The 15,573-nt window shown below is 40.2% G+C and overlaps 1 protein-coding gene across 2 annotated transcripts in view; it reads right to left on the bottom strand.

The window, feature by feature from the left end:
• NSG2 (neuronal vesicle trafficking associated 2) overlaps nt 1-15,573 on the bottom strand; it is a 41,394-nt gene that overhangs the window by 10,455 nt on the left and 15,366 nt on the right. For both annotated transcript variants that reach the window (XM_069773158.1, XM_069773159.1), the window contains exon 3: nt 12,954-13,073. In XM_069773158.1, the coding sequence (XP_069629259.1) occupies nt 12,954-13,073 (120 nt within the window). The remainder of the gene's footprint in view (nt 1-12,953; nt 13,074-15,573) is intronic.

Genomic DNA, 15,573 nt, shown 5'->3' with positions numbered 1-15,573 from the left:
TCTATCTGAAAAAAACAGCACAGAATATCTTCTCCGTGCTCATGCAACTCTTATGAGATGCTAGCAAGCAGGGGTTTTCATCAGCGTGGGTGGTACTTCTTAGATATCAAGCATGATTTTTTTTCTAAACCTGGTAAATAAATGTTTGACTCTGGACACCTTTCCCACTGCTCAGAGCATGCAATATATATGTTTATATATGCTCAAATTAGCAATACAGCCAAGAAGATGCCACAACCAGGAAAAGCATTGCTGTCTATAGGAAAACCAGCCAGACAAGCAGCACACAGAGAAGAGTTAATGCTCTCAGAGTGTAGAGTTGTGTGTTACTGTGAAGGAGACCAGTTTAATTCCCAGGTAAAGATCACCTACCATGGAAAAATCCCTACAAAATTCTGCACAGTCTTCCTCGTCTTAGGAGCTGTAATGTGAATAAGGGACCTCAGAAGCCAGATGCCTCTGTCCGTTCCTGCACTGCAGTCTCACCCTCTTCACATTCAAGTTTGCAGGAAAGGATGTTACCGCCAGTGCCATGTCTGGTTCTCCAAGATAGCTTCATGTTGCTGGCTATTGGGAAATTTTGTGGCCTTTAATAGGCAATTCAGCTGAAGAAATTATCTTGGGTTTAATTTCCTCTTTGTAGAAGAAGAAAGACTCTGAATGAGGCAAAATCTGTTATAAATGAAATTGGCAGAAATTCTGTCAAGCTTATTTTCACAGAAAGGCATAAGAGCTATGCTTGGATAGGCAACAAGGCTCTTTCCGTAGCTTATGGCAATGTCATTACACCTGAAAACCTATCAATCCATTGACAACCTAGTTAACTTGCAAGAAAAAAAAAATATCACAAAATCATCAATCCATTTGTCACAGGGCCAGTCCCAGAAGTCCTGCTGCTCAGTAGAAAGGTTTTAGCTGTAAGGGCATCTCAGTATATGTTCATACATTCATGATCTCACTACAAGGATTTCTGCTTGACAGTGACAAATTCAGGAGCATAATTTTTTCCCCTTCATCCCCTAACTTCTTCCAGCTGATAATTAGATGTAAGATTGACAACATTAGATCTCAACATGAAAGCTACAGCTAAAGCGAAAGACTCAGGAGCACTTCTCAGCTCCCGGATCCAGCTGTCTATCCTGGCTGCCTCCCACCTGTATGCCAGGATGAAATCCAAGTGTGAATCACCCCATCATTTGAATCCAGGTTGCTATTGTAAGAAAACTCAGGCATGTAGGCAGGGAGGGAGCCACAGGCTGACAGGACTCTCAAACAGATTGACCACGTGCATAAGGAGTCTGAAATACAGTCCAAGAAGAGATGCTCCACTGTTTAGACTCAGCCAAAGAAATGGTGTGGTGCATTGCCCAGCACCCTGTTATACAGCCTGATCCGTTCTGCAGGTAAAAATGATTTGACTGCACTTCAAAAGTGGCATTTCACTCCTGATGGTTAAAAATCTGTTTGTAATAAGTTGCTGGTTTTGCTGATTTTATGGCAACAACTTAGCCTCTGAAATTTTGAAAGGCTAACTGAAAAAAAGTGACACAATTGGGTCTTCATATTTGCTTGGTACTGTTCAAGAAGATGTAGGATTTGTCCTTTATTATTACAGCACAGCTTTATTCCAGACAGTTTCCAGATTCTTAAATAGTATCTCTTAGGCGATGCTTTGTAAGAGGGAAATGTCCTTAGTCATGTATCTAAATCTTCAGAGCTATGGGAAAACACTCCTTAGTGCTGCATGGCTTCTTACATGAAGCTTAGGGGGGAGTTTTTTGGTCCTTTATCTTAGAATTCATAACCATAAACCAATTTGGCCCCAATTCTCCTAAGAACACTGAACACCATCCTATAATCTTCGGGTCCAAAAACATCTCACATCTGCTCCACTATTTCATGGGTTCCTTTCAGCCCACACAGCCCAGCAATCAAAGACCAAAAGACTCACAGAGTAGAGAAAAGGGAGGGTCATTTCTCCAACTACCCTAAAGCCTCAAAGGTATCTACTTGAAATAGCATTAGCTGTCTCTGAGCCAGTTTGCTATCCCAGCCACGTCCCTGTTGGCTCTACCCATTTCTGCATACACCACCCCACCACGACTACACCAGTGAACCTCTCGCAAGTTTGCAAGTCTTAAAAAGAAATGTCTGTCTTCTGAGATGACTACAAACCCACCAGCAATTCCTCTGCTTTGAGCCTTGTAATACTGAGTGCAGCACGACTGTGGAACAAGAACACCGTGTTTCTAAGCAATTTGTCAAATAATTAAATTATGTACACAACAACTAGCTGGCTCAATTATATTAGCCAGTCTCCATCATGTAATATAATTTCTAGTGGCTGTTTAGGCACTAATAGCCTCAGATCTTTTTAACTGTGTCTGGTGCCAGCTGTGGTCTGCATGACATCTTTCTGTGCCAAGTCAAACCCCTTGAATGGAAAATTCATGGCTCAGTTTCCAAGCCCCTGTTCCTTAATGAAGTTCTAAAATGCCATTTTCAACAAGGATGCTTCCACCATTGAATATCTGTGAATTTCCACTTAGGTAAATAAAAATCTCTGGTTTGCTTTTTCTTTTCTGACATTTAATGCCATTAAAAAAAAATCCTTCATCAGAATAGGTTGGTATATTGAGATGCTGTAATTTTGTTTCTAGGAACACCAAACAAATACACAGCCTTTTTGGCAGACCATAGAGGTGTTTAAAGGTCTTTTTCCCCTCCTCCTACAAGAGTATTTCCTTCCTTTTTCAACTATCATAAGCCTTCCCTTCTTATTTCTGTGACACTGCTACCTTCAAGAGAAAAGAAGCAAAATCCCCAAATTAAACAACTGTGGTGACTCAGGAACACTTCTTATAAAGGTGCTTTTCTTCCCAAACCCATGGTCCTAATAATACCTGACATACCATTTCATGAGCTGAGCGATGCTGGAAGAGCCTTCCTTCCAGATCACTAATTTAAGATGGTTTTTCAATTAGTCGGATTGCAGCAGACAGATACATCATCTCCACAGCTAACTCTTCATCAGTGACATGCTGCAATTTCCCATTGCATTGTGCAAAGTCTTGGCTGTGACAATTCCTCTGGTCACTTCATGTGGGACATGACAATGGATGCCTCAGCTCATCAAGGGCCCTTTTAAAATGCATTAACAGGAATACAAGATAAATCAAGTCATCAATAAAATGTCTCCCTGCCTACCCTTTGCCTGCCAAGACTCTACCTCTGAAGAGTCTCATACATGCAAAATCATCCCCTCTCCTCACTTCCCTCACGTTGGATTTGGTGCAGGGAAAGCATTAAGAGCCCCCGCGTCCTGGGTCCAGGCATTAGCACATGGCAACAGACTTGGGAAATGCAGGTTGAGTTCCTTGCTCTGCTGCTGGCTTTTTTTGACACCTGACACACACTCAGGTCCAGCTCCACAGCTTACTCCCCACTGGTACTCACAGACACTCCAGCAAAACCCATCCAAAGCTGCAAGCATCTAAGTCCCCAAAAGCTTGGCTTTTTCTGGGCCTGTGTGTGCAAAACCATCCAAGCACCAACACCATCCCACAGCCAAGGATCAAGCTGGTTCTAGGGAAAAGCTGAGGTCTGTTTGCTTTATGAAATTACCTTCTTCCACAGGCTTAATTTTCAAAGCAAACCTTTCAGACTTGAGTATCGATGTACTGGGCTAAGGCACAAAATGGTATTCCGCCAGGCATGTTTTCTTGTGTATTTGCCTCTCCCATCACTTTCTTATATTTTGATTTCACATGTGACGCTACCATTTTCCTCATCAGCCATCAACAACAGAAGACTGGATTTAAAAATGCCCTGAACAATTTAAGCTCTTTATATGCCAGGGCACAAGATAACTTTCCCCTACCACTCACTAGCCCCATGGACTTCATAGATAAAACAAAATCGAAGATCAAGCTTGCACAAATTAAAATACCTTTGTTCAGTGCACTATTGTGGTTAAAAAAAAAAATCAGTTGGAAGTTCATTCCTTCAGGAAGGTCAACACATTCACATGCATTTCAGCATCTATGTCTACCATCACAGGTCAGGAAATAAAGCTAATAATATGGCAGCATTCATGGTCCAGTACACCCATTTCTCTTAAAAAACTTACTCTTCTTATGTGGGTGCTTCATACAAAGACAAAGTGAGGACATGGCGAGCAAAGTGTCCCTTGGGTAACTTAAGAATTAAAAGCCTTTCCATTTTAAATTAGCAATATGAAGCTTTATTGCTGCAAATGACTTACAAAAGCTACTCTTTTAAAAACAAACAACAAAAATGAATAATCTAGCTGATTATGATGCCTTCAAAGGCATGAGGCCAGTTCCATTAGCTGTGGATCTGACCCAACAGGCTTAATACATCTGCAAGTACTAACAAGAGGGAGCTCAGGTCTGTTTAACATTCAATCAGCAGCCTGTGCTGCTTTATAAATAGAGAGAATGAAACATTACATGGAAAAAAAATGTATGAGTGAAGCATTTCACTTCCCTGATTTTTATTTTTTTTTTTTTTTTTTTTAGCATTCTGTGGTTTGGCTACAAGACTCAAAATGCACTTAATGACAGTCAATAAACTCTGCCTTGGCTTCAGTCAGCTGAAAACTCTTTCCTCCTCTATCCCATTCGGTCCCTTTTGCTACATTAGCATTAAGCATATTTCATTCCACCTCAAATGCTGACAAGAAAATTACCCAACAAATAGGGTTTACTGTTGGGTGGCAGAGGTACCAGAACGAAACATGGCATTGTGTTGTTGAAGACAAAGATGCAGTGTAAGAAATCATTCAGACTAAATGGAAACTGCAATTACATTTTGTAATTAGCAGAATGGGTATCTCAATGCAGTCATATATGAAAATCTTTTTCAATCATTTTGTTCTAAAGCAAAGGGTCAGCTGAGGTTTCTGCTCTGTAACTCCTTTCTTCCTCCAATATATCATGGTTTGGAGAATTTAGATTCAGCAGGTCTACCCCACAAACCCTTAGTCATGTGAATATTCTCTGTGACTTCCATTTTTAGACATTTTCTGCATAGCAATTAACTTTCTTCTTCTCTCCAAAAATCAATTAAAGGAAAAAATAACCCTGAACAAATCTCTTCAGCTGATTACTCTGTCAGTGCTTGCAGATGGCAAAAATAAAATATATTTGAGGTGGCTTTTCTGACTTTGCAAAAGAGTACATGTGTGTGTTTCTGTAAAAAAGAATATAAAACAAGAATACACTTTAAGGAATGATCCATTTCATATAAAAGCCATGTCTTTTTTTTTTTTTTCTTTGCTTTGCTAGGGGGTCCCTAAGCCGGTTGTATAGAGCATTCTAGTTAAATGAAAATATACTTTTCTCATGTGTGTTTTAGACATGAAAATTCTTCCTGCCTTTACCTTCTTGGGATGTAGCCTGTACCAGAAAGCCAGGTATTAGCTGGGAACTCTTACAAAAACCACAGACTTTTACCCAAACAGGAAACCTTGCAGGGTTTATAGTACCATACCTGGGGATGTGATCAGAAATATCTGTTTTCTGGCAGCTGAGCCACAAATCCACATTCGGTTCATCCTCACAGCTCCGAATTGTCACTGATGATCACAAATGGCTCCATCAATCTATCTCTATGCAAGCTGTGAGACCAACTAGGACAGATATGACCTATCCTCTTCTCTTCCCATTACAGCCAGAGGAGGAGAAGAATGATTTCTGAGCTCAGGCAGAAAGATGATGAGCAACATTTCTCACTTCCTTTCATACACACCACAAGTGAGAGTCTGAATCCATGCAGGTGCTAGTTTGCATCAGATGTAAGTAGATGCAAGGCCAGGCAGGGCTGGGCAGTGGGGTTTTGAGAAAGGAGAAACTGTGACCCTTTGCATTGCAGTGGAGAATATTGAACCTCCAAAGACAAGGGAAAGCTTGGGCTCCAGAGACAAGTCACTCCATCACTCTCTGGAGAAGGCTTAGGTGTAGTGAGCGCTGCCTGACAGCCCTGCAAGAAGAACATGCCCACTGCATCTGAACCCACTGGGAAAGGAGATTGCCTGATGATAGTTGAGAACTCCCAAAGGGACTGAATAAGCCTCCAAATCAGTCCCTGGAGACTGAAATCAACCCCTTCATATTGACACCTCTCCAAGCCCCTGTTTGAATGCAAGCCTCAACAGGAAACCACTATACCATCCCTGATGCTGATGCCAGTGCAACAAGATACCTGAATGCTATTGCCACTGCTCCCCAGTACCTGCCACCTTTCTGATTTTCCTCCACTTTGTCCCTTGTTCTCCTGGATCACACAGCTCATCTGAGTGCTCTGCAGCCTGGAAACATCTCAGCCACATTAGCAATTATCACCAAAGTGAGAAAAATCTCTGTGTATTTGCGCATGTTCCCTCCCTCGAGCACCACTCACATTAGTCAATGTAATGGGATCTTTCAGCAGCCACTCTGCATCTTCCAGATAACCGATGTGATGTGGCAGTTGCCATAGTAACATTGTTATTGTTAGTATTAAAAAGCAGTAACGAAAATTGTCCTGCTCACACTTAGAGGAGTCCTTTGTCTATGAGTTACTCCTGCACTGTGGTAACTTAACAATTAAAGGAATCTTTAAATTTATTTAGCTATTGAATGGGCACAACGAAAAACCCCATGCCATTTTTCTGGGATTCAGTCCTTTGCAGGTTAGAGGAAGAACTGTCAGCATAAAGAAATAGCCTTACAGGTGAATGCAGAACATCCTATGGAGAAGTTTGCAGGAACTGTGGCACAGAAGGGAAGTTTGGGAAGGGGAAGCAGGGGAGCAGAAAGAGACAAATGCCACATTTGGGGCTGGGTGTGTGTGCAGCAGAGCAAGGTAGAGAGTTGCCACCTACACAGCTGCAATGGTGATGTGTCCTTTAAAAACAAGGGCAGGGTGGGCAGGTAGGTAAATGTATGCATTCAAGGCAATGAGGCATTTCTCAAAGCTGTGTTCATGGTGCAGTCATCTGGCAGTTCAGAGCCCACACAGCAATTCTCTGCACCACCCCATACAAGACACTTTGTGCTCACATCTCAGTGGATCTTACCTACAGAAAGAAAGTGATCAAGACCTGCTCCCCACCTTCCTTCACAAGCATAAAAGCCTGGGACTTTCCTTTCCTCTGAATTGCAATGCCCATCACATGAGGATGCTTCCACTACAAGATCTAGCTGAATACACTGGGGATGTGATGGGTCAGATTCTAGTGGTGCAAGCAGGAAAAGCAGCTTTCATTTCAGCAAAGCTGCTACCAACAGGAAATCAAGCCCTGGCCCTGGCCCAGAAAAATCTTTCTTAATTAGGAACCAAGCGTTTCAGACACTGGCTTGTTTTTGATAATGAACAATTATTGTGTCAATGTCTGTTTTGTAGGGTGTGGCTGGAGACAAACCAATTTTGTTCTAAGTCTTTCACATTAGGTCAGAGGAAAATAATTGTTTCAGTATGAGCATTTCAATAACAGAAACATTTGAATGGGTTCCACTATATTTTAAGAACCTGATGAAAAGCGTGGTGAATAATTACATCCACTGGTTACTGGATCTGCATGTATCAGAGCAGTTTCAGGGTGGAGGGAGGAGAGGGTTGATCTAATGATAAGAAATATTTTGTCATTGCATACCCAACAGGAATGGATTACACAGCCAGTGACTCTGAAGACAGATCTTGCCAACTTGTAGCAAAAAGAGTGAAGTTCCCAGTCTTCTTCAGTGAAGTGATTATCAATACTTGCAGATGATTTTTCCAGGTAGATAAATTGCTCGTAAGAAAACATCTTAGATATCTCAATTTCTCCCCCGTACACCCACTCCCAACTTGTTCTGTTAAAGACAAGTACATAGTTTAATTATTCCAACACTGAAAGACCGATAACTTCAACTTTCTTAAGAAAATGATCCATGAAAAGAAAAGAACTGTGGAAGTCAGATAACTATGGTAGGAAACTATCACCCAGCTAATAGTCATTAAATCATTGTCTCCCTGAAAAGGCAGTAATGAATAGCTCTATGGCATTTTGTGATAACAGAGGTCAAACTGGTTGGACGTGAACTTACTTGCATAACAAAGAGAGCAATTCGTGCAAAACCAGTAACCGACAGGCAGTTATATGTGTCAACCTGACACTCCGTGTTGTAAGCCTACACTGAAAGAACACTCCAGTACCTTTTCTGGTGATATTGGATCTAGAAAAATCTGGGCAAACTCAGGGCTACCACAGGCCTACCTACGCTCACTGGGTCTGACTGGATCAAGCACAAAATCCATCAGCAGCTATTCTCTAGCTTGCTTCCTCTTAAGCAGGGTGCTAATGTCTTGAACACAAGCTTCAGCTAAGTGACAGTCAAGAAAGTGGGTAGAAACCCACTCTACCTCATAAATTCTGGTTGATTTCTTTGTTAATCTGGACAGGTTGGAAGCCAAAAGGAGTCACTGGAAACCCTGTCCTCCAGAAGTAACAAGACTTCATTCAATGGATGATCTGCTTGAAAAGAAAAAGAGCATTTGATCTCATTTCATTACTGATAGAAAGAAATAAGCACAGAAACTCATGGGAATGATGATGCTTGCATATTATAGATTATTCTTAAAAGCTGTAACATAGGGTATCACTGGCAAAAAGGAGCAGTAAGCCCTACCTCACATGCAAAGTGTTAGATCTGTTGTCCTACAAAGGAACATGGTAGAGAGAGTCATCACATTTGCAGACCTTTTCTAATGCACCTCGGTGTCATCACTGCATGGCAAAGCATGGTAACATGAGCTACCTTTAAAGCAGGCAAAATGGAAGGCAAACACCAGATACCATTCCCCTCCAGACAGAGAAGCCTTGGTATACATCGTTACTGCAAAATAAGATCTTTGCAGTTCAAAAACTTCCTAGAGGGACACACTCCAAAGGCATAAACAGTCTGGAGGAGGCAAGGTCTATAAATCACTGCCAGTCAGCTTAGAAAAAATGTTGTCATTGCTTCTCTGTGGAGGAGTAAAATGATAAAAGAAATTTCTTTTATGTATGGATGGCTCAACCATAATGCTATTTTAACATAATTTTCTTGTAACCCATCTACACACAGCTATTTAAACATTTGTTATAAAGTATGTATGGGGTGACTCATCCAGCTGAAAAATAAGCCTAATTGGTCAAACTTCCAGGACACTGTGTGCTGAGCTATAGAGAATCATAATCTCATCTATTAAGAGATGTGACAAGTTGCAGAAGCTATCTAAAATTCCTGGAAGAGGTAGTGTGAAATAAGAACCATTGCCTAGGGACAGTCTCTTCTTTACGATAATTAAAGACCTCAGATCTGTGCTATTCTGGATGGATGAAAAATATGCATACATAAGCTTAAATTCTGTCTTTGGCTTGCTCATGCGAGAAGGTTGTCTAATAATTCATTAGCCTCTTCAATAAAAGATACCCAAAAGGCAGAATAAAGGGCATCTGTGGATTTGACTGCCATATTCATGTGGTCACAAAACTTCCCGCAGAGATCCTGCTCTTCCGTATAATACAGCTACATGACTCAGAAAAAAAACAAGAACTTGGGGAGAGTTTCCTTATTCCCTGAGAACATTCCCATACCAAATGACCAGAAGTAGAGAGGAAAGAAAAGCACTTCACAGACTGAAACAGAAATGTTAAAACCTCGTCCAGAGAGGTTATTAGTGGGTGGGGAGCACAGTCATAAATATGGAGTCCAGCAGCATTTTTCCACACACACTCATTAATGATATTCACTTTGCCATATTTGTTTGAATTGATGATAATTCTACCATTTGGGTGAAAGATAAAATATTAGACATCTCGCTTTGTATTCTCCAGGATGCCGAAGTAGTGCAGTAGCAGATAGGAGAGGACCTCTTGGCTATTTCTTTGCATTCTCTTACTGTCCTGTCTTTTTCCCCAACATACAGGTACCATGGGCTGAGATGTACTGCTCCTCATACACAGACTAGCAGAGCTGTAGTAGCAAAATGGGTCCCTACAGAAACCCTTGAATTCAAGCATTGCTGTAGACTCACACCAGTTGTACATGCATTTCCCATACAGCTCTCATCTATTTGGATATTATTGGCTCTAAACCAATGGACCATCTACACTTGGATGGACCATTGGCCTTTCCCTCCATCGTTTCCCCTGCAGAAATCAATGCGATGATTTAATTGCTTCTGCCAGTGTATAGCTACCAACAGCCCGGCTCAAGTATAGATGAATACTTTAATTTTAATCAGCATGTTAGCAAGAAGTTGTGGATGGTATTTCCAACGCACCACATACTGGAAGGCTATACAAAGCAACCAGCCAGCAAAAGAAAATATGATGATCTCATCTATATTATCTTTTTTTAAGCTTTTAAAAGTGTAGCCAAACTGAGATAATAAAAGTTATTTACTATGATTTCCTCTTACAAAAAACAAATGTAAAATGATTTCATCAGTACTAGATAATAAGCCTGCTTATAACCAGAGGGCAGTATTTTTAATAACTTCACTAAAAATATGCACTGGTACAAAAATGTGGTGCAATAAGAAAAGAGTACAAAAGGTAATGAAATATTACCTATTATCTCAGCTCATTTTTGTCAGGAAATAATACTACAAACTTAATACGATACATGGAAGCCTTATGAAAAGCAGGCAGGGAGAGGCTTATAGTCTTATCCAGTATTAGACGAGAGGCTGAGTGATTAATAAGTTGACATTGAAGAGCAGAGAATGGAAATCATATGGACATTAGGGAAAGGAAATAGCTTAAAAATGAAACTGTCATGCTGCCAGGCTGCATAGGAAGAGGCACAGCTCCCACAGCCATCCCCACTGCGCAGCATAATGGGAAGGCAGCTTAAACCTCTGTCAGTGCTGTGCACGCCGCTGGAGCCTCCGGCTCCCCCGCGCCTGCTGCTGCGCTGTCCTCGGGCACACATGGGTGAGAGCAATGGGAGAACCACACTGAAAATAGGAAGGGGAGAGGAAAAAATACATCAAAAGGAGAGGTTTGAATGCAACAGCAACTTGGCGGGGTTGAAGAATGGGAAAAATAAGATACTCTGTGGAAAGAGTAGATTAAATGAGATTTATCCGTAGCAGTGGATGAGCTACATATCTAACTTATGGGCCTCCAGCATGCACAGTGTGTAAGGATGAGATGTTCTTGATTGCTTTTTCAAGTAACAGGGCCAGATCTTTTGATGGGATTAAAACTTGGGTCTTACGCTGACTTTAACGCTGTTCAGGGCTGCAAGATTAGGTTTTAAATACCCAGTGAAGCACCGTTACTCACAATATCAACAATAATGCCATTTATTGCAGGTCACAAGCCAACTTCCAGCAGACTACATTTACTGTTGTTTCTCAGGCACATTGTGTCTGGTTCTGATTTGTACGTTGCTCACACTGGAAAACATCTGCTGCAGTTTCCAAGACTGGGGATTTAACTGTGGCTAATTCGCTGTTTACTTTACTAGTGGTACCAACGGAGAGTCACTACTGGTGGCAAATAGGTACTATGCATGCAATAAGATCAGTGAAGAACTTGGTCAAAATCAACAGCATGTATGCCCCTGGGAAGTAATTCAGATCAAAACATGTGGTGTCCACTGGAAAAAAAACCAAAAAGCTATAAACATTTATTCATAGACCTCTTAAGAATAAATTCTGGCTTTAAATATCCTGGATGAAAGCAACAGAATTGCCCTTGTGAAATATATGCTAGTGAATTTCTGGAAAAAACAGAAACAGTGCCATTCTGTAGTGCTTTAGAAGAGAGTAGCTAAACATTTCTCCTTTCAGTAAGTTGAACAAGCCTTATCTTGAAGTTTATCAAGGAAGAATAGTAACAATTTTTCCTGGATTGCATTCCAATTTTAAAAGTGATAGTTTTCTTCTAAATTACTAGAAAATAATTATAATAAACTTTTTTATTTTTTGCAAAACTAAGAACAACTGGGCCAAATGAAAGACTATTCACTTCCTTGAGTCAATTGCTGTTAATTGTTGATGATGATACCCTTTCACAAAAATGTATAAACCCAATCCTAGCTTTTCAAGGAGCAGGACTATAGCTAAGCACTGCCTACTCTCTCTGTTTTCTACTTAAATCATTGATATTTCCTCTGACTTTGGAAATGTGAAATTAGATCTCACATTTTTATCACTCCCATGCTCTCTGGTTTAGGAAAAGCACCATATCTTCTCAATGAAAAGGGAGAAAATACTAGCAGCTACATGCTTCGAGTCTAATTTTAGGAGGAACTGAGCCATTCTAATATGCTGCAGTCAACAGGAACTGAGGGCACTCAATAATTCATGAGTTTCTTTCCATGTTTGAGTAGAGCCTGTTGAAAATTTCTCAAGGAAACATTTTTCATCAGAAAATTCCAATTCCCGTGAACCAAAACTGCTTACAGGACAGAATATGCTGCTTGAATATTTGTGTAACATCTCTTTTTTAATCCAGTTTGAAATGGCTTTTAATCTATAATAATATAATTCTATAATAATAAAATATTTTAAATATGAAAAGCTTTGTTTGACAAGACAAAAGAATTTTTAAAAGGTGAAACAAATTGTTTCAATCAATCTTCACTGTGATTTTTTTATTCTTTTTAAACACAAATGTTTGAGAAGAAAAAAGATTCAAACTTGTTTTACTTTAAATTTGGGCTGTAAAATATTTTCACAACTTTTCCTTGAAAAGGAAAACATTTCTTACTTTAGATCTAGTTATGAAGGTATTTTCATGCCTGTCCTAAAAAAAAAAAAAAAAAAGCTTTATACTCATGCAGATAAACCTCTCTTTGACCCTAGTGCTGAGTGGAGTGTTAAACTTGTTTTGTCTTTACTGTCACTTTGATTCAGTTATTTTAAAATGTGTGGCATTTACATCAGAAGGCAGCAGAATAACCATTTCTTACCTTTAGTCTTTCTGTTACACCATCAGTGAAACTGACTGTGAATTCAGCAATTTTGGGCACTCTGAGTTTTCCTTTGTTCTTCTGGTCAGGCTGATATTCTGTTCTTGTTTTCACAATTACCTGGAATACATCAACACTTCTAAGGTTTCTGCAGACAGCATACATTTTTTTGTTGTTGTTATCTAAGCTTTTCTGTATAAACCATCCCCTGGACATACACAAGTATCTTAGAACCATAAATTAACACAAACTTATCATACCCTCAGGAACTAAGAGACACAGATAAATAGTCAGGCAGATACACAGACCTAGGACAGTGAGCTTATCACACTGAGTCTTAAATTAGCTGACAGCAAAATGTTTGACACCTACTTTTGTTTAGGACTAGGCATATAATTTTTATATCGTATTCAACAGGCAGAACACGCAGAATAACAGCCCATCCTGAAGAAGACCCTCACTTATTAAAAGCCCCATCCTAACAAGTTCCACTGAAGCCAATTTAAATTTAAATTTGGTGTCTCATTTATTCAGGCTCCAGATTATCAATATTAATCTCATACTATCACCTTGGGTTTTCCCCAGAAGATCTCAGTGTCATTTGCTGACTAATCCAGGTCCTACTAATCTTATAAAAATGAGGTGTCTTACGCCAATGGAGAAGCCGTAAGTGGCTTTTAAAAGGGTATGGTCAAATTACCAAAATTGCATTGTCAATCTACATTGAATTTATTTGTAATCTAGAATGACACTAAATATTTTGGGTAAAACGCACCCACTGCAAACACAGAAAAGGTAACTCGTAATGCCAGCTGCTCCCAGAGGCAACAAGCATCAGGGCTGTACTCTGAAACTAACAGCCCTTCAGAGGACTGAGCGTATCCATCCCATTATACACGAGAATCTTAAAAGACTACCCATCCATGAGCCTATACAGCTAAATAGCTTCGTACCAGCATGCCAGCATAGCCACACTGTCTTAGTCTAGCTGGAAAATGCAAGAGAAGATAAAATGGCCCTGTCTTCAGCACTGGCCAAGAGCTGGAGCTCATCCCACACACTACCACTGCACTTCTGCACAGGATTCCCAACCCCGGGACAAGGTCCACAAAGCATACAATGGTTTGGTGTGGTTTGCAAGGTCTGGATAGGTTAAACACAAAAGGATAGAAAGAACATTGAAACTCTTGATCCCAGGGCCAACGCTTCCACTTTTTGGCCTCCCATTCTGAATTGCAGGACTATGCAGCCATCAGCCTTGCCAAGGTGAAAATTAAATACTCCAGAGGTGGTGACTGGTTCATTTGAGAGTGACAAGAGAGATCCTAAAGTTCTTTGTTAGAAACAAAAAGTCTTGAAGGATTGAAAAAGATTAAGTGATGCACAAGGTTGAGTTACCAGCTAATGCTGAACTTATTTCCAAATGAAGACAGCAAAGTCTGGCTTGGACCAGAGAAAACCCCAGGTATTTAATCCTCCTGCATTTAATGCCATGTGAAAATCAGAGTGAAAGAAAATCAGTGTGGAGTCATAAGCCAATTTTCTGAATTCAAATGCAAATCATTAAAGACTGATGAATATTTACATCCTTCAGTGAATCTCTCTTCATAATATTTATTAAGTAGCATTTGCAACATTAAGACTTGGGAAGAAGAGGGGACAAAAAGCCACCCAAATATATTTATATTAGCATTTTGGAACTGAGGATTTCTGATGACACAACATAGATGATGGGAAATGACATATGGACAAGCTTGATTTGGCGGGTTTGGGATGAACCCTAACCCTACTCTGAACCTACTATTGAATCAAACCCCACTATGCTCTGAAATGCAGTCCAGCACACTGTGGGCCAAACAAAGCAAAGCTCCCTCTCCAGCCAAGACAAACTGGCCCAGGTTAGCTCTGAGTTATGAACAAGCAATAAGCTCATTTTCTCACTCAAAAGGAGGCAAGTGCACTCAGGACTCCATGCAGCTGGCCCCCAGCTTTCCAGTCTCCTTGCTGGCCTTTTGTAAAGCCGGTACAGTAAATTACAGAATGTCACCCATCAACACCTGCCAACCAGTGTTCAGAAATTGCACTTATTCTGTTTTCAAACCTACCAGTCACAATATCCAATTCTCCCAAATTCATGCTTCCTGCTTGATCTAAAATTTAGCTGCAGACAAAATTTTAAAATATACATGAGGGCTTTCCCACAAACTCTAACATTAGGTCTTTAACATGAGGTCTTAATGAAGGACCATGAAGCCAGAATATAAGAAAAAAAAATAAAATAAAGCCTTACTTGTTTCTAGATATAATTTAATTTTCTTCCACTCTTTGTCATTAATGCGTTTTCTTACAGGTATTTTTTAACTGTTGTTATGTTCAACCAATATCCCATAAGCAGGAAAGTTTGGATTATGCTGTCTAGAGGGATACAGCATGAGACTGAAAATAAACCCACACAGCCCTTCACAAGGCATCAGATTCAAGTCGAGTAGCAATGTCTATCACGTCTGTGAATAAATAAGTAACCTCAGTCCCCAGCCAGATCAGAAGCTACTTGAAACCCAATTTGCTGACTGTGCCAGCAGTGAAATGTGTGTGTCCACAGAGCCATAGTCATCCTGCT

This window comes from Haliaeetus albicilla, chromosome 27 (assembly GCF_947461875.1).
Source record: "Haliaeetus albicilla chromosome 27, bHalAlb1.1, whole genome shotgun sequence".
NCBI classification, from domain to species: Eukaryota; Metazoa; Chordata; class Aves; order Accipitriformes; family Accipitridae; genus Haliaeetus; species Haliaeetus albicilla.
The sequence above is the reverse complement of the archived record's forward strand: the minus strand, read 5'-3'. Positions and strand labels throughout refer to the sequence as shown.